Source organism: Podarcis vaucheri (assembly GCF_965113315.1).
Source record: "Podarcis vaucheri genome assembly, chromosome: 4".
Taxonomy (NCBI): Eukaryota; Metazoa; Chordata; class Lepidosauria; order Squamata; family Lacertidae; genus Podarcis; species Podarcis vaucheri.
In genome coordinates this window covers 42,563,196-42,583,752 of record NC_138762.1, presented here as the reverse complement: position 1 = coordinate 42,583,752, position 20,557 = coordinate 42,563,196, and the positions used below count along the sequence as shown (strand labels likewise).

At 39.2% G+C, this 20,557-nt stretch overlaps 1 protein-coding gene across 5 annotated transcripts in view; it reads right to left on the bottom strand.

Annotated features, from left to right (window-relative positions):
- Positions 1-1,641: 1,641 nt before the first annotated feature.
- The window catches only part of EPHA6 (EPH receptor A6), a 356,395-nt gene continuing 337,479 nt past the window's right edge, over positions 1,642-20,557 (bottom strand). For 3 of the 5 annotated variants that reach the window (XM_082219716.1, XM_082219717.1, XM_082219718.1), the window contains 4 exons: positions 16,228-16,377; positions 12,863-13,056; positions 11,348-11,497; positions 1,642-10,476 (listed from right to left, as the gene is read on the bottom strand). In XM_082219716.1, coding sequence (XP_082075842.1) covers positions 10,362-10,476; positions 11,348-11,497; positions 12,863-13,056; positions 16,228-16,377 — 609 coding nt within the window. In that variant the 3' untranslated portion in view covers positions 1,642-10,361. The remainder of the gene's footprint in view (positions 10,477-11,347; positions 11,498-12,862; positions 13,057-16,227; positions 16,378-20,557) is intronic. The other 2 variants (XR_014218859.1, XR_014218860.1) reach the window with 2 other exon arrangements.

Below are 20,557 nucleotides of genomic sequence, written 5' to 3'. Positions count from 1 at the left end.
CCAGCACATGAAAATTTACATGGAACATCATATTATCATAGTAGTAGATCTCAAATGAGGAAAATAATAACACCTCTCAAGTAAATGTGGATTACTTCATCTTTAATTTCAAACAGGAAAATGGCTTCATTTCCCCTTGGGACTGCAGATCAGTATGTTAGGCTTTCCTTTGTACAGTTATTCCTGCATTACAATTTAAGAAAAGAAAGGAAAGTGCAAATTAAATCTAAGTGGAAGTATAGTAAAAGGAAATAACTGTAAACAATGGTGCAGACCCAAGGGGAAAACAAGTCAGATTTCTAATATTGACACGTAGCCCTTCTCTTCAAACCTGGTGACTTTAGCTTGCAATTTTCAGTAAGACACAAACATATACATATTCATAATCTATGATGGGCATAGCTTAATGTCAAAGAGCACAAACTTCCCGTTCAAACTCCTTAGGTGCTCATATGCATATGAAAAGCAGGAGCAGTGTGTGTGTGTGTGTATGATGTCCACAGTCAGATCAATTGAAGGAGATGTTTCATATGAAATGATCAGTGAATGTTCATGCAAATTGGCTTTCTTCTTTGAAATGTGAAGCTCTCCCAATTTCTGAGTACTCAGAGCAAATTGCTGGATGAGGGTGAAACATTGTTGTTGCTGTTGTTGTTGTTGTGAATTGCTGCAGTTATAGTTGACTATAAAAGTGAAAGAAGCAATAGCAAAAAGCAAGAGTTGTTTAATATACAACATTTTGAAAACGATATGGAAAGCTAGGTATGTGCTGATGCCACTTACTGGTTGCAAAAAAATTATTTGTTTGTTTGTTTGTTTATTAATTGTCATTATATTTAGGTATAATACTACTGCCATTTTGAAGCCATGTACCTTGTGTTTTGAAATTGTTATTTTAATTGCTGTGTAAATAATTTGCAAACATATCATTTAACAAATTTTATGACTGGGCTTGTAAAGGAAATTATTTTAGCATAGCAGTCAAATGAACATAAAGACAAAAAATGAAAAAGTTATTTTAATATTCATATATTTCAGGTGTTGATGAAGCTCAAGGAAGAAAACAAACAGCATCGTTAACATTAGAACCATTTCAATCTGTATTTTGGAGAATGACAGCCACATTTCCTAAATGGAGTAAATTTCTTAAAAGTCAGGATCAGGCGAAATATTGGACTTGCAAATAGTTGTTTTTAATAAAAAGTAATTACCATACTGAACATTAATTGTAAGTCTAAAGGTCTAAGAGTTTGGTTCTATTTTATTGGAATATTAGGGTTGTTTATCAGAATGGCCCTGAAACACACTGTAAGTTTGCTTCTACTACCAATGTTTAAAAGAATTGCACATATAAGTGGGATCAGGTTCTGCTTTTTATTACAGTGGTGCCTCGCAAGACAAAATTAATCCGTTCCGCGTGTCTCTTCGTCTTGCGGTTTTTTCGTCTTGCGAAGCACGGCTATTAGCGGCTTAGCGGCTTTAAGAAAAAGGAAACAAACTCGCAAGAACTCGCAAGACGTTTCGTCTTGCGAAGCAAGCCCATAGGGAAATTCGTCTTGCAGAATGACTCAAAAAACGGAAAACTCGTTCGTCTTGTGCGTTTTTCGTCTTGCGAGGCATTCGTCTTGCGAGGTACCACTGTATTTAAGGTGTTTATTATATGATGATATCAGTTATTCGTCCCAGTCTGTGTCTGTTTCAAAACAAAAAGGAGCTGCTCTTCACAGGACTGTAATGATTGCATATGCAAACATAGTCGTAACTCTATTCAAAAAGCAAAACCAAACCAAACCTCAGACAGTTGAAACCCTTGACAACCAAGGCCGCTAAATGAATAGTGTTAAGATTTTGGATGCAGGAGAAGTTAGCTGTAATTGAGCACTGGACTATGGATTTACCCTTGGACATTGGTCTGCTCCCCTCAAATGGGGACTTTGTAAGACTAGTATCATAGGGCTGCCTTACAATGCATAAGGGAGCAATTCTAAACTCCCCGGAAGGGCAGCTAAGGGGGGCATAGGATACTATGGAATGCCCTCTCTATGGTTAGAGATGAAGAGCTTCATTGCTGGAAACGTTCCTTACTGCAGTGAGAGTTCCACAGTGTTCAAATGGCACTTTACTCTGCTTCACTGTTAAGTGGTTGGGCAGCAGTAGTTCCACACCTCCCACTTAAAGAAGAAGAGAAAGCGATTTAATCTCCACTCATCAGCTGATGAGCTAGGCATCACCTGCTGCCTAGGCTGCACAATCCTGTTCTTTACAGAGACAAGGGCAGCACACCCTATGCAGGATAGACCCCTGTCCTGCCCATCAGCTGGCATCACCAGTGACTTGGGCAAAAGGGCCTGGTGGGCCAAACTGGACCTTCTGGCAGGCCAAGTTTGGCCCACGAGCCAGAGGCAGTAGACAATGTAAAGGAGTGTACTGGGTATGTGCCAGGCATGGATTCATGTTTTATAAGGTTTTATGTGTTGGAAGCTGTCCAGAGTGGCTGGGGTAACCCAGCCAGATAGGTGGGGGTAATAATAATAATAATAATAATAATTAATGTATTCACCTATTTCTCCAATGTCACCCAAAATAACTGCAAACCTATGCCAGCCCTGGAGCTGTCATAGTTAATCCCTCCTAGTCATAGTCAGTGGGAGGGAAATTAGGAAAAACTTTTCCGCCACAAGAAATATGAGGAGATAATGCTCCTCTTCACTTTATGTATTCACCTGTGCAAGCCTGCCAGGACTTAGGAAGCGGTGGTTCCTCTGCCACAGACTCTCCCCCTGACCTTGAATTGCTTTGCCAAGTTTTTTCAAAGTAATGAAATACATGATAACTGCACTTTGAAAGTCTCTTATTAGAGACCAAACATTTAAGTGCTCTAGAAATAAGCCACAGTAACTTGGCAGATTTTCATGAATACACCCACTCACCCACACTTTGTGCTTTAACAGTAACTAGCACTTCAATTCTAGGTACATCTGCTTTGAAAAACACTCCACAGTGTCAAGGACTTGTGTATATAAGTTATGGTTAATTGCAACCGTATGAGCATGTCTACTTGCAAACAAGTTCTGCTTGAAGTCACTGGAGAGCATTTCCTTATAATAAATTAAAGATCAGGTTGTGAGTAGGCTGAAAGGCAAATACTTTTGTTTAAGTACGTGTGCTTTGTGACTTTGGAGAGCCAAGCACATGTCAGCTGGTCCTTGATAAAGTAACAGAAATGTGAATCGCCTATTTTGGAAAACTTGACACAGAAACAATAGATTAGAGGTGGTATAAGATTGCATCTTCTCTTACATTAGACACTCCTATATAATTCTATCTTGCCATTTTCAGGTAGAGATTTTTTGGGTGTCATGGCCAGGACTCAGACATATACTTAGGAAGTTCCTCAGTGAAGTAGGAGCCTGATGAGCTCAACCCTGTACCATAATGGGAAGCAAGAACACATTTCCATGAATAGTTTTACTGAAGAGGATGAAGAATAATTGCTGGAGACTTCATCCCACCCATTTCTCATCCCTGAAATCACGTCCCTTCCAGCATCTATTAACTCAGTCCCTGGCATCCTGTGTTCATCGCCACATTACAGTGGGTATCCCAAAACATGTATTATCATTGACAGAGTATAATTAGTGTAATTGTGAGCTAACTTCAAATAACACACACCTATTTGCAGCTCAATAGGCTCCTAATGTGGGGGCATCTCTTTAGGCATGGATGGGCAACCTGTGGCCTTCCAGATGTTACTGACTCCCAACCCCATTAGCTCCAGCCAGCATTACCAAGAGTCAGGGAAGGTGAAAGCTGTAGTCTAACAACATCTGGAGGGCCACAGTGTCCCCACCCCTTTCTTAAGGCTGCTAACTTGCTAGCATTAACCCTGAGGAGAACTCACAGTGTCTCCAGCCCAAGATTCCTGCCCAATTGTTACATAGAGATGGAAGGTGCCCTCCACTATGAGTAAGTTTCACATATCATAAATAACTGATAATGACAATGAAAACATTAGTGACTTTGTAACTTCCATTCATACTGCCTGTGCAATCCTTGAGCGGGGAACTTGCACATCTCAGCACAGCTTTGATGTGCACACAGGAAATCTGAACAGAAGACTCCCAAGCCAATTACCATTTTGCAAATACAACAAAATGATAAAAATACGGAATGCAACAAAAAAGGTAGAGTAGGAAGCTTGATATAACTGTGGATTGATATTTTTATTATAAAAGTTTCAGCATCCTGAGGTTAGATTCATTTTTTTAAAAAAACAACTCTATACATTTATAAAAAGTGGGCGGTATGCTTGTCTCAGTAACACAAGTTGAACTGGGAAGGCTCAGATATGGTCACATTGCTGGGGGGGGGGAGATTGTTTGCATGAACTGTTCTAGTTTTTAATATTAAAACATGATTTAAAACTTCCCTAGTGTTTAATGTCATTTATTTAAAGGCATGACAACATTACTGATTTGTTTCTTGGAATACAATAGCAACATTTAATATAACTTACTTTCCCATATTTTCCATATGGAATATATTGTATGTCTTTTGTGAAGGGGAAAGGGAAGGTTCCTATCAGACAACATCTGAGAACACTAGAAAATATTTAGCAGCTCTTAATATTTGTTACTCTCATTATGTAGTTCAGCATATGGGTAAGTCTTACCTATTGATGATTGAATAACATTTGGGTAGCACTTGTATAAACTGATCAAGTGAAATTACTGTACAAGGAATTCAGTTTTAATACTCTTTTAATATAGTTAGTGCCATTCAGCACCTGCAAATGGGAAGCTCCAATATGTGCCAGTCCAGCATATGAGGTTAGTTCTCATTAAAAGCAAAAAGTTTTAAAGTTGCATTTTAAGATAAGGCAGAATGCCTGTAGTGATCAAAATATAGCATGTGAACTTTAAGATGTAAGCTTCATTCTTCAAACTCTTCTGAAGTTTAATTGAAATACACTGGAATATTTAAGAGCTGCTGAAGAATAAGCATTTTGGATCATTGCCTTAAAAGACACAAACCAGCTATTCTTTCTTTGAAAATTAAACAATGGATGCCTAAAGCCATTCACCCTGATACAGCAAGGTTTTCACACACAGGGCACCTTTTTTGGATCTGAATTCATGTGTACAAAACAATGCTATGGAAGATGGGAGAAATAATCCTGGGAACAGGTTAAAATGACAGCCCTGTCAAGATAAAACAGAAGTTTGCATTAACTTTGAACACATCTTTCTTTGTAGTCAGGATGGGGTGGCCATGCAGTTCTCTGATGGGAGTCAGAGCTGACCAATTTTGACACACTTTGCATAAATCAGATGCTGACTGAATTTCGACAAAATGAAACCAATGCTTATGCTACCTCAGCTATGTTTCTTTGCTACAGACCTTCCCTGAACACAGGTTTAACCCAGGCTTCCTCAACCTCGGCCCTCCAGATGTTTTGAGACTACAGTTCCCATTATCCCTGACCACTGGTCCACTAGGGAGCATGGGAGTTGTAGGCCAAAAGCATCTGGAGGGCCGAGGTTGAGGAAGCCTGGGTTTAACCCAACACTGACTTAAACCACGTGAAATAAATGGGCTGATGAGGCACATAATTTTGGCCTTTGTATTTCAACGCTACGATGCAGGTCCGGTGCTCAGCCATGGAAAGATTCCTATCGCGCTCAAGTTACCCAAGTTTGACTAAACAGAAGGGAGGGCTGGATAGAAAATATACCCATCCCCTATTTTTCATAGGCCTTCCATGATGTCTACGTGTGTGCTCAGAGAGAAGGGGACACTATTAAGCCCAACTGGGAAGGACATTGTCCCGTTTACAAAAAAATTGGTAATGTGCTAAGAAGCAAATGGTGAAATGCAAATCCTCAGTTTAGATAATGATATTAATAATAATAATAATAATAATATGCACTTCAGAGATATATTTGGTCTAGGTCAAGATCTCTAAAATAGTACCACAGGGTTTTTAACTGAAAGAAAATATGCAGTCCCTAGTTAAAGGAGAACAAAACATGTGAGAATTTCTTACCAACATTGTTATTTATGCTGTCTTCCCAATACAATGATTTATTAATATTAAACATTAATATTTAAAAAACTGTCTGTAACATAGAAGCCTTCTCTTACACACTGGCACACACTCTAACAGAGGGATTTGGTTAGAGCAAAGAACCTTGCTACTCATTGATTATACTTTATGCCATCATACCACAGCCCTCATAAAGGATAATAGTATCTTATACTCACAAATTATTTTATTTTTTTTAAAAACTGACCTCTATCATATACTTATTTTCAGTGTATTTTTTAACAAAGTATGTTTTCCTCCTGTTACTGACTAATTTATATTTATCAGAAAATATTGGCATATCTATTTAATTCTAAATATGTGGAAAATTTTAGTTGGGGTGGAACAGGGAAACAGTTTTTAACACATGTTTAAAGTCCACATATATTTTTGTTTGTGAAAATGTTCAAAATAATTTGCATCATACTTACAGAACTGGCTTCCCATCAGAGATCAAACCTATGAAATGCCCCATTACCATCCCAAAACACAGCTTCTAAAATTTTGAACTTTAGAAATTTAGAAGGAAAAGGTTACACAGTTAGCCAAGGGAGCAGGAGGAGAAGCAAAAGACAAAACAAAAACTAAAAACTATTCATCAATTGCAACAAAATTAAGGAGAATTTTATCCAAGGTAAGTTACTAAAACAATACTAACTTCATTCCTTTTCATTTTCTTTAAATGCTTATTGTTATAAAAATAGATTTAATAAATGTTTACACTGTGATTCCCCCCCATCCTTTCTATTGAAAATATATATCTTGATAGAGTGATAAACCTGGAAATAAATTGCCCATAGATTGTAACTAGATTGATGAATATGCAACATGCATCTTTTCAGCCATACAAATGAAAGGGTACAGAGAATTACATTTGAGAAAGGGCTTGTCCATACAGTTCTAATAAATGTTGAGGGACTGCAGATACTCATTTGGTAAACAAATAGTTGCTACTCCCTCACATATCTCTAGATATAGAGATATATGTCTTTAGACACATTTACTTGAAAGTAAGGCCCCTCCACTCTGTGCCTCAAGATGTGTCCCCAGATAAACACAAATCCACTTCTGCATTCAGATGGTAGTGCTTCTTGTGATGTTCAAAGACAGAACTTGCATAGCAAAAATGTGCAGGCTATTGTTGCAGGCACACCTGTGCAAGTTCCCTTCAAATGTCAAGCAACGCCATCTGAATACAGAAATGACTATGCAATTGGTAGCGGCACCAGTTCATAGATATTTGAGATTAAATTGTAAAAAAAAAAGGAGTGCATTTTAAGAGCATTTGTTGTATTCACAGGTATCTACTTAAAACAAACAAACAAAACCCAAATAATTATAGCAATGTTACTAAACAAAGGGATTTGTGCCTTTTGGCACCTCACAAACATCCAAACAGACTTTACCACCAAGCAGTCATTTCATGGCCACTTTAAAATCAGCAGTGTGGGGACTGCTCCATCCATCCATGTGTAGCTGCTTGCTTTGTGGACCATGCAATGCAAACCATGAAGAGAATTGCTGTGACAAGGTGGGCCTGTGTGGTGAGCAGCTGCACACAAGTAGCTCACTGCAGTGAGAAACACTTTATATCTGCTTTTAAAATGGCTTCTTGCTTGTGTAAACTAGTCCACAGTCCCAGGATTTCAAAAGATTGCTGGCAAACCCATTCAACTAGCATAAAGTTGAGCGCCAAAGGTTTGGCAGGCAAGTGAAAAAGCTAAACAGCAAAGGAAAGACTTGTTTCTAAACATGAGGCTGAACTTTTAAAAATTACATGTATGGCTGCTTTTCCCTTAAAAGATAAAGAGCAACCCCCCCTACAAACATTAAAATAAGCATCCCCCTCAAATCATTTTGAAATACATGAAGCGAAGCAAGTTACATCCAATCCTGCAACCAAAACCTGACACATTGAAGGGGAGGGCCTGCATGCATGAAGTCAACTTGAATATGGTGGAATAAATTCAAACTTAATTAGGTTGAAAATATTAGCATCCATTACCTACATGACCAAAGCAGTGGTACAGTTAAAATAAAAAAATTCCATTGACTTCATTCCACACATTTCAAAAACCTGTTTTTCTTTTTTTTTTTTTGAGAAGGACTTCTTAAAAAGTTAAAAAGTAGTCTGTATTACAGCCAAATTACACTGAAATCCAGTTCTACGAAGATTAAAATAAAAATAACAATTGCATGGCGAGCCAAAAAGAACTGTTTACTGAAACTAGACAAAAGGACCAGCCTTTGAGGCTCATCTTCCTATCGACGTTAGCTTAACATACACAAGATGCCGTTTTCAGCATCTCTATCCTTTAGACTGTAAATTGTAAGCTTTTAATTATTGTGAAACTCTAGTAATCAATTTGTCTTAAATCTCCCTAGTTTAGGTGCTGCCCATATCCATTATTAAAGTGTAAATCAGAAATGCTCAGGTATAGTGTAGCTTCACATAACTGTATAAATGCATTGTGCTGTCCCTACAGGTGGCATATGTGTAATTGTGCATGGCTTTCGGAGCATGCAGATGTGCTCATTTCTGGTACACAGCAGCATATATCCCATGCAGAATTTGTATGATGTAGCCAAGTAGATCTATGAAAGTTTTGTAGAGGTACAGATATTTTAGAGCATTTTCTTTCACGTTTATTGTATGGCTATTAAAGTTTATAACTGCAAGGACTAACTTACCTACGGTATCAGTTAAGATGGCTAAGTTAATGAGCACCACCTGATTAGTTACTTGAATTCATATTCATCCACCTGGTTTACCTTGCAAATAGACATTCCATGATACTGTTATTTCTTCTGCCTAGTTTGGGTCACATTCTTCCACAGCCTAGTACTTGGGCTTGATACTAATGGGTAATAGCATAATACTATTTGAAAATAATGCCATCACTTGAATGCTCTTCCACTCATACAGACTGGAAAACTTGACAAAGCAGGGAAAACTGAAAATATCCCAAGACAGAAAAAGTACTGGGAGTAAAATTAAAATTTTTCATGTAATTATATTTGGGAAAAAATGGCCCTTTACATTTTTTTTTTAATAAAAAAAAATGCCTGGCCTATCGAAGAATAAATATGCCACAATAAAACTGCTATAGTTAAGCATTTTCCTATGCAAATATAGCAAATACTTGGGGCTTTGCAGCATAAGTGTACATTTATAATTACAAAGCCTGCATAACTGCACTATGCAGGATAGCTGGCAACTATCATGTATTGCATGTTGCTTAAAACAACCTTTCTGGGATAGTTCAGTCGAGGCATATACAGACAATTTAAAAACGAGTAACAGCAAAAGTAGCAAATAATTAATCTTACCAGTTACTCTAGACTAGGGTAAAACAGACTCTGCTAAGTTGGTGCCCTCCAGTAGTTTTGGACTACAAGGCACATCAGCCACAGGGGCTAATGGGAGCTGTTATGATTTATATTGTAGTGGCCATTGTCTACAAACAATAAAAATCAGACTGACTGATGAGAGTTGTAGACAAAAACCTGGAGGAACTCAGGTTGGCAAAGCATGGGGTAAAGGTACCTAGTTTTTAAGCAAATTTAATTTAATTAATTAGACACATCACTTCACAAGCATGTGATGGCCTATCATCCTCGCAAATCATCCAATTCAACCTGGTCACAAACACACAAAGTATTCACTGTTAAGTTGTCATTGTTCATCCTGACCAAGAATTCTTACAACTTCCATACCAGCCTACCAGCAATTGAACTATTACAAAGTAAATAATACAACACAAACCATACACCTGGGATTTCCCGTTATCATAAAATAAATATTTATGTCAAACTCTTTTTTCTCGATTGCACATTGTATATTGGAAGCTAATGGTCACAAAACATGAAAAGAAATGTCAATTACTTTTTTTTTTTTAGGAAAAAAACTATCATCAAACTCTAACACATCAAGAAGGTAGCCACTCCAAGCCTAGAAGGCTTTAACTTTCACAGAAGTCAATGAAAGTTCTCCAAATACTTTACTGTTATACAAAGTTATACATCCATGCTGAGCTATTCACCGTTGTGCAGCAACAGTCTTGCAGTGGGCCAGGATGTTATTGGCAGTTTATTGAGGGAGGAACTATGCAATGTGATTAAAAATTTCAAGTTGGAAGTATTAACATAAACATTATGTGTTTATAGTATGAATAGGAAGTTTCAGTTCTTGAAGCTGGGAAGAGCAGAAAGAAGGATTGAGAGTATCTTCCATTTTAGAAATGCTGAGGCACAAAACACAGTTGCTCTAGAACTTTCATACATGAAATCCTTTCTCCTGTATGTGCATCATGTGTAATCGCAAAGTCTGTAAACTGCTCACTATTCGTCTCTGGTGTCCAATAAGTACAACACCAATTCTTCTAATTTCACTGTAAGAAAAAAGTATGTTTAGGAATCACTAAACATCGCAGCTGCAGTACAGAAAACAGAATTCAAATGGTTTCATATGCTTATTAGCCTTAGACTTTCTATATTACAATATGTCGTGTGATGCCTGAAATGATCATCAGCAGAGGTGTATCTCCAACTGAAACTAAAAGAGCCAGGAATCCCACTGAACTAAGACCTGGCAAGTGATTTATTTGTGAACAAAGTCTGCAATTTCATGCCTTGTAAATTAAAATTGGACAGTGTTACGTTCTGAGTTGAATAGGATCCAAAAGGCAGCAGTCTGATTGGTCCTAGAACAATAGGATTCAGAATGCAGCAGTCTGATTGGTCCACAGGAGCCACCCAATCCAGCTCCAGGTGGAAGTGAATCCGCAACCTGATTGGCCTACAGGTGAATCCCAGAATTAGCCAATCACATGGGGCCCATTGTGTAAATAACATATATAAAGCAGACATTCTGGGGGAACTTCCATTCCTCCTCACCACTATGGGCTGAATAAAGAGCATGAAATCCACTCTCGACTCCAAGTATATTTCAAGTGTGTAAAGAGATGTTTAGAATGAACATGTAATGAAGCCCTTGGCTTTTTATTTGTAGTGGGCAAAACTGCCCCAAATGGCTTCTATAGTTGCACTTTCTACTACTTTTGCTCTACTGGATGAGAAATAATAGCGCTGAGTTATACTTCCTGCTTCTGTCCACAAGGGCCTGAAGCCTTCTTTGAACAAGTGGGTTTTTTGTCTGTCTGTTTGTTTGAAGTTTCTTTTTTTGAAGGAGCAGGAGGGAATCAAACCCATTTCCACCCCCAGGAAGGCACTTCTTTACAGCAGTATAAATAGTTTACTTACTCAATGCTCATTCTTGAAACAAGATCCATAGTTGTATACCCTGCTGCCATGAAGTTATTTTTGTATTGGCCCATTTTTATTGAGTCCAGCCAATCACTGACTGATACAAAGAAAGGGTATTCGGGAACTTCACCAGGTGAATCTGGCATTCTACAGGAGCACAAACACAGGGGCAAGAATGAAATACTGTACTTCATTTAATTCATGATAAGGATTGCTGACAGCTTATGTGTAAATTACTCTAAAAATGAATTAGATCAGCCAAGCAGTAAAGTTCAGATACTAATCTAAGAGCACGGTCCAATTCACAATTATCAACCATAATTTTAGAAACAAAGGTTGCTTTTTAGTTTCAGCTTCTTTCTTTTTTTTCAAACAATACAACAGTAGAACAATATAAAATCTCTATCCATGTAATTAATTCAGAACTGTGGTCCACCCCCACAATTTGGAACCCTGAACACAACTATGTGCATATAATTCCAATATGACCCAACCTGCTCTCCCAGACAAATATTCAGATTGGCCTTTTGAACTTCCCAGATGTTCCAATCCATTTTTTCAGCTCTATATTTTTAGATAAAAAATATTTTTAATGCAGATTTAAATAATAGGTTTATGGGTGAAAACATTTCAAAGTGAAATGGACTGGAAGTAAATAAATACTTGTGGATATTATTTGCTCAGTATTTGCTAAAGTATTCGATTATTTGTATTGTGTGATCATTCATATACAGTGGTGCCCCGGAAGACGAATGCCTCGCAAGACGGAAAACTCGCTAGACGAAAGGGTTTTCTGTTTCGGAGGTGCTTCACAAAACGAATCTCCTAGGGGTTGCTTCGCAAGACGAAAATGTATTGCGAGTTCCTGCGGGGTTCCCCCCCTTTTGCTAAGCCGCTTATCAGCTGATCCGATAAGCCGATAAGCCGCTAAAAGCCGCTAATAGCGCTAATCCGCTAATCCGTCAATGGGCTTGCTTTGCAAGACGAAAAAACCGCTAGACGAAGAGAATCACAGAACGGATTCTTTTCGTCTTGCGAGGCACCACTGTATATATTAGGATATTCTTTGGGACTGAACAAATACAGATCAAAATGTGATATTTGCTGCATACATGTCTGCCAAATTATCTGCGTTAACCTAATGATATTCCTTGTGGCAATTTCCTCAACCACAGCAGCACTTTTTCCAGCTGTTGTGATTACAGAAATCACTTTCAAGTAGATACAGCTGTATTCATGGAGATACTTCATTCCACATCACTGTTTCCAATGTGAATGTATCCCTGGGAAGAATTTAAACCCATCAGGTGGAAAAGAGGTTTAACACCTGAACTGGCTTTTATGCATGGGATCTAGGGCAAGATGAAGAAAGAAAAGTTAGAATGTCACACATGAATGGGGAAATGGATCACTTTTATACTGAAAACTTTATTTTGACAAATTCTGTGAATAGCATGGTGCTGTCTGGGGACTGTAATACACACAGGAAGAGCACACTGATCTGCATCTTACACAAGTACATCCTCCACTAGGGTATGAAGAGAGCTGGGGTTGCGTATCAATTTGTCTAGGAAGCTGACAATGTCGGTGAACTTTGGCCGGTGGTTTCTCTCCTTTTGCCAGCAATGAAGCATTAGTTGGTGGAGAGAAGCTGGGCAGCCCATGGGAGCTGGAAGCCTGTAGCCTTCTTCTATGGATAGGATGACCTAAATAGAAGAAGAGGGATAGGGGACACAAGGCAAGTTCATATTACTTGACATTTCCATATGCAAGCTATGCCAATAAAACAGAGCCAGTAGCCAGTGTCCCACACTCTGGTGTGAATAGACATGGAAGCTAAATGGTCTGCAAAAGGTCCTAATGTCACAGTTTTTCCTATGCATAAGCTGAAGTAATTAATAAGCTATTTTAGATGAGATGACAGAAGCCCTCCTCTAAGATGTTCTGAATGCTAATCATAATAATCATTTTTTGAAAATTGGGTTCTGCACATTTGGACATCTCCAAAAATCGATGCTTCCTGATATGATGGAGCCTGTTTTCACCAGTGTCTGGATACCATTCGATGGCATTTAGAATCAAGATGGCAGACCAAAACCTTCCAAACTGCATGCCTCTTAAGATACTGCAACTGTCAAGCCGCTGGAGGAATGTTCTTCTGAGGAAGATCTGGCATTTCCACAAGAAAATGTTACAGAAGAATTCTAGTATTATGAGAGGAGAAAAAAAACCTCTCTATACATATCCCACATACTTTTGTAAACCTATACCATAGTAAAGTCCAGAGAAGCAGAATTTATAGTCAGAATTTGCAATAACCTATATAAAAGGAGGTAGTCAAACCCCCTCAAGTGAATAGGTTTGTGACAGGAGAACTCACACACACCTCCTTTATATTACACACTCACTGAATTTTACAGTGTCCCAAACCTAATCTCTCAGTTCAGTCTGTTCAGCAGCTTGCTAATTTCCACAGGAAGTTCAAAAGCCTAGCTAATGTTTATTAATTAACCAATAAGATATGAGAGATTGTGCAACACCCACAATTAATGGACACCTCTAGTATCTGCCACACAGCCTAAGTATGCATTAATCAAGACTACCACAACTTTGAGTGAATACAATAATAATATAGTTATCTACTTGAGCAAGTAACATTTCTTATACCAGAGTAATAAAGTGAATATTAAAAAAATCAATCACTGTATTAATATGTAAAATTTATGCTCTATATTTTCAAGCCTCTGTGAATTAAATATAATCTAAAATCCAAGTTCAGACACCTAGGCTAGAATTACTTTGCTTTAAGATACTGAGATTCAACATTCAAGCTCAATTTATGTGCCTATGAATTCCAAGGATTTAAGATAACATCACACTCATTTTAGTTGCTTAATTATGGTGTTATATGCAGACTTCGTGGGTGGAATGTTTCATTGTATAGCTTTTGTCCTACACTGAAGACACTCCTCTTTACCCTAGCTTTTGCCACCTAGGATACACATATATTTTAGGATCTACCCTTTCTGACTGTAAATTGTTTTAACTGATTGCAGTATGTTGTGTTTTTCTACTGTTACATCCTGCCCTGGGACAGCTGTTGAGGGCTAGGTAAGAAAAAAAAATATGCTACTACAACTACTATATTGGCGTGAGGAATTTCTTTCAGCCTGAGGGCCTCATTCCCTTGTAGGCAAGCTTCCACTGGCATCATGAAGTGGTGGGCATGGCCTGGGGTAAAAGTGAGTGTGGCAGAGGGGACTCTTACCTTTGCTCAGTATACTACATTCCAGCTATTCAACAGTCAGAGGTTTCTACAATCCCAACCCCAACCCTCTTCATCTGGGCTAGGGTGTGGAAGAGCACATTCCAGCCAGGCAAAAGCATTTGAGAAGAGCATAGATCTGGTCTAATGAGGGGTGTAATAGTCTGGGGAGAATTTTGAGGGCTGGATATAGAGGGCTTCATTTGGCCCTGTTATGTCTCAGCCCTGCTTTATATCTACCATCTGTGCAGAATGAATAAAGGTGCTTTATTGATTTCTTTTAACATGAGGAAAAGTGGGTATGAGTCTGTACAAAGGAAATTGTGGGCCAAAAAGGAGACAGAACCAGTAAAGACAATGTAACCAAGTTAAGTTATAGAATTATGCCATATGTTTTCTTCTGGATTCCTTTTCATTTCATAGAATCATAGGATTGTAGAGTTGGAAGGGACCCTGAGGGTCCAATACCCTGCTATCCAGGAATCTCAGCTAAAGCACCCATGACAGGTGGCTGCCCAACCTCTGCTTAAAAACCTCCGTTAAAGGGGAGTGCACCATCTTCTGAGGGAGTCCATTCCACTGTTGAACAGCTCTTATTGTCAGGAATTTCTTCCTGATGTTTAGTCGGAATTTCCTTTCTTGTAACTTCTTGTTACTCTGGAGAAGGAGAAAACAAGCTTGCTCCATCTTCCATTCGACAGCCCTTTAGATGTTTGAAGATGGCTATATCTCCTCTCAGTGGCACCCGCCCTGTGGAACACCCTCCCATCAGATGTCAAAGAAATAAACAACTATCTGACGTTTAGAAGACATCTGAAAGCAGCCCTGTTTAGGGAAATTTTTAAGCCGCTCAGAGTGGCTGGGGAAACCCAGTCAGATGGGCAGGGTATAAATAAAGTTGTTGTTGTTGTTGTTGTTGTTGTTGTTGTTGTTGTTGTCATCATCAGTGTCCTCTTTTCCAGGCAAAACATACCCAACTCCCTCAAACATTCCTCATAAGGTTTGGTTTCCAGACCCTTGATTATTTCATCACAGAGATGAGCTAATTTTCCATTCTGCTAGGAGTGACAGTTCTGCAAATGCCTGCACAATCATGTAAAATGGCCACAATCCAACATAGGGTTGTGCGTGCTCAATAATCAATCAATAATAGCCCCACTGGCAGTAATAGGGTTATTCCTAGTTAGACATACCAAAGGCTTTACTTAGAATGTATCCAATCTAATCAGGACCAGCCTAAGATATTTTGGCATCTTAGGTGAAACACAAAATGCGCCCCCCCCCCCCCGCTGAGATGGGGCAGGGAGTGAAAATCAGCATCAGAATGAAAGGGAAAAGTGAATCTCAGCCTGGAAATCAAAGGGGAGAGTGAAGATCAGCCTTGGAATGGAAGGGAAAAGTAAAGATCAGCATCAGAATGAGAAAAGGTGGTGATGATGGAGGAAGGGGAAGCACAGGCAGCATCTGCCACTCTTCCCAGGGGGTCCACATCCGTCGCTGGAGGCAGCTGTCTCACCCTGCTACATGGGTGAGCTGGCCCTGAATCCAATATGGTAAGCATTGCCACTTTCAAGAACATTTATATAAACTAATTTTGCCAGAAAATACTTACATCCTGGTTAGACATCTCCCAATATGGCCTCTCTCCATATGACATTACTTCCCACATGACAATCCCATAACTCCATGTGTCACTTGCGGAAGAGAACTTCCTGTAGGCTATTGCTTCAGGGGCTGTCCATCTTATGGGAATTTTGCCACCCTGGAAAACACATTGAAAAATTATCAAGATATAGTTCTGAGAACAGGCATTCTTTTCTTTAATGAATAATCTAATATCTATTTGGCCGTTGACAGAAATACCAGCTTTCCCCTGAAATCTCATTTACTAATTTGAGACTGCTTGAATAGTATCACAATTAGAGCATTTTATGTTCTTTAACATTCATATAATTAATCAGACCACATCTTGTGGCATCTTTAATAACTTCTAAGCTATATCTGAAAGCTCATCAAATATAATGAGAATAACTGCAGAAACAAAGCACACAAAGCCAATTGAACAGGGTGGAAATTATTATTTCCTTTAACATTTATCATTATTAAGGTTTCATTTTTAATATATTCCAAAATCCCTTGGTAGGTTATAAACAAGCTGTGGTTCTGCACACATAAGCAGAAATCTCATTGAAATTGATGTGTGCAGTATAGGTTTATCCTGAAACGACTGGCATATTTTGCATCTTAAAATCATAGGGGTGTGTGTGTATGTGTCTGTGTAAATATGCAAAACATGTATACACATACATATGTGTGTGTGCATGTACTACACGATGGAAATTTGGTTAATTTAGAAAAAGGAGTTATATTAATCTGCTGCATCAAAAGCAGGGGGTGCTGTAGCATCTTCAGCTGCAATCTCAACACTACTTATTTGGAATTAAGAACCACATTAAATTAAGGTTATCAGACGTCCCCGCTTCCCAGGGACAGTCCCCAGATTTACAAATCAGTCCCCTGACAAAATCCTATCATTCCGACTCATTTCAATGAAGTGTCCCTGGATTCATTGAAAAAAATCTGGTAACCTTACATTAAATTCCATAGGTCATACTTCTGATCAGACACGGTTAGCACTTGCAGATTTATTGTGGAGTAAGACTGCTTGGAGGAGCGGACACACACCTGACAAAGTGGTCTCTAGTACATTAAAGCTTATACCACCAACATGGCAGATTCCATGCCGAAGAGGGAGACATTACAAGACTTTTGGAACCCCAAGGTTTTCAGAAGTACAATATATATATATTTTTTAAAGCCTAAAGGGGAGGTATCTGGTTGGCAACTGCGAGACCATGATGCTGAACTAGATGGGACATTGGACTAATTCAGAGAGCTCTCCCTAGTATTCTAATCCTTTGCCCCACTCTCTTATTGTTTTTCACTGACTACTTAAAACTTTCCTGTTCCAGTGAGCATTTATCTTGCTAGGCAGATGATTTTTCTGCAGCAGACCCTCATTTTTAGAATGCTTTGATCTGCTGCGGTTTTTATGGCTTTTATGGAATTGTTTTATGTTTAATTCTTGTCAGCCATCCTGAGTGATGCAAGTGCATTGGAAGGATGGTGAATACGTTTTCTACATCTACATCAATGTCTGCTTCATGTGTTTTTCTGATTCTGTTTAAGGATGTGCTTAATTTCCAATTCAGAATTGCAGTAGCATTTCTAATCAAGGCAAGCAACCTACTTGATCATTCTGAAGAATGTCTGCCTAGATTATTCTCAATAAAGTACATACCAATGTTCCTGTATATTAGAAAAACAAACAGAAAAAGGAATGGCAAAACAGAATTAACAAAATTCATAAAGGTGCATCTATTCATGCTCAGCATTGTGACATAAGACAATCTCTTATGTTACTGCTAATAGCAAAAGGAAATTATATTGTTAATATTCATACAGACAATGAATTACTTGTGTAAGTCATTATATGCACAGGAATGGGAAACTTCATTACTTAATTACGTTTGTAAAGTATATTTTAATGTAAAAAATCTTTTACACTTTTTGTATAGAAAAGTGAAAGGCTGAAACTAAATAAGATCTGTTCATGAATAATAGAAGGGCGCATTTGCTTCTGCACAGCTAAAATAATATTTCCAGCACTCGATCAAAGTAATAAAAAACTCTAGCCCTGCTGGGCATCTTCTTTCTGATAATACTCATATTAAAAATATTTATTAAACTCTATTGTATATAATGTGCTCCATCACCAAATTAAAATAAATATCCATTGTTATCAACATGTAATTTCTACAGCCGATCGATCAAAACTGTCACTATCCTCCTATGGTAAAACTTCATATGAGCAAGCATTTCCCCTCTTGCCTTCTGAAGCCATGCTGCATTTTACCTCATTTCTTAAATTTATAATGAACTTGGGGAAATGCTAATTTTGCTTTCCTGTTATAACACAGCAGTAGTGGTACTATTCAAATGCTTATGATGTAGTCTGTTTTCATCTGCTGCCTCCTGAATTATTCTTGATTGCAGCTCGGAGACAAGATGCCACTATGTGCTGCCACAAACTCTTTATCTAATGAGTAAGTGGAGTGCCAGATCACTCAAGCAGAGCAGAATATTGTTTCAGCAGGACCCATATGACTGAAATCAAAGTTTTCCTGGGTCTCATAGTCCAGCTCTCTATAAACCCAAATTGTAGCTCTCTAACCTGCAGCAGGGGACGCGGGTGGCGCTGTGGGCTAAAGCCTCAACGCCTAGGGCTTGCCGATCGAAAGGTCGGCGGTTCGAATCCCCGCGGCGGGGTGCGCTCCCGCTGCTCGGTCCCAGCGCCTGCCCACCTAGCAGTTCGAAAGCACCCCCGGGGGCAAGTAGATAAATAGGTACCGCTTACCAGCGGGAAGGTAAACGGCATTCCGTGTGCGGCTCTGGCTCGCCAGAGCAGCGTTGTCACGCTGGCCACGTGACCCGGAAGTGTCCCCGGACAGCGCTGGCCCCCGGCCAATAGATGTGAGATGGGCGCACAAACCCCAGAGTCTGTCAAGACTGGCCCGTTCGGGCAGGGGTACCTTTACCTTTACCTTAACCTGCAGCATTATCACATTTGAAATAGGAAGGCTGAGACTATGCTCCACATATCTGCAGCTACCCAGTGAGACTATGCTCCACATATCTGCAGCTACCCAGTGAGACTATGCTCCACATATCTGCAGCTACCCAGTGAGACTATGCTCCACATATCTGCAGCTACCCAGTGAGACTATGCTCCACATATCTGCAGCTACCCAGTGGCTAACAGCTATGGCCAGTAGGAGGTGGCAGGATGGGGTTATATCACTCACCAGGCATCTGATGCTCCTACAGCACACCAACCTCCCCGCTGCCTTACCCCTCCCCTTCTTGGTTACCAGTGGCAATCTCCATGTTGGTGAAGCCAGGTGATCAACGCCGCCCTACCAACTGCTACTAGGTTTTCTGCTACAACATCTACTAATATCACTGAACTGGGTTGGGTTGGGATCCATCTGTTTTGGGAGATACTGGACAATCAGTGAACATGCTCAGTGATTCTAATGGCCATTACATGTCAACAGACTATGCGAGCTGTCAGGACTGTAGCGCAAATGTAGCAAGCATGAAGCAAATGGCAATAGTATCAAAGGAAAGTGATTGATATATGATGGGGAGATGGAGAGCAGCAAGAATATAGGCTGCTCGCAGGTCTGCAATTCTGGGAAACAGACGGAGAACCATTCTGTTGTGCCCTATCTTGCATTTCATTTTCATTTTTTCCTCCAACTTTCTCAATATTATATTAAAATTTAAATATGTTGAGAAAGGTGGATGAAAAAATGAAAATGAAATGCAATATTACCATATCAAGCCTTACAAGTTGTGACTTCTGAGAGATGGTTAGCAGCACTGCCACATAGTCCACTGTTATTACTGTTAATTAGATTTATAAGCCGCCCTTCATCCAGAGATCTCAGGGCAGTTTCCAAGATAAAAATACAGGAAAAAAGCACTAGATAGTTAAAACTAAAAGGTCATAGAATATTAATCACCGAAAGGACTGGTTGAAGTGGAACATTCTCACCTGGTGCCTAAAGATGTATAATGAAGGCACTAAATGAACCTTCCTGGGGAGAGCATTCCACAAATGGGGAGCCACGGCAGAAAAGACCCATTCTTGTGTTGCAGCTCTCCAGACCTCTTGTGGAGGAGGCACACAAAGAAAGGCCTCAGATGATGGTCGCAGAGTCCAGGTCGGTTTATATGGGGAGAGGTGGTCCTTGAGGTATTGTGGTCCTCAGCCATTTTTCAGAGTTGTCACACAAAGGGCATGCCAAGGATAAAAATGAAGTGTCTCAGGCCATTACTACAACTTTGGTCTACCTAAGAAAATCCTGAGCCAGTGA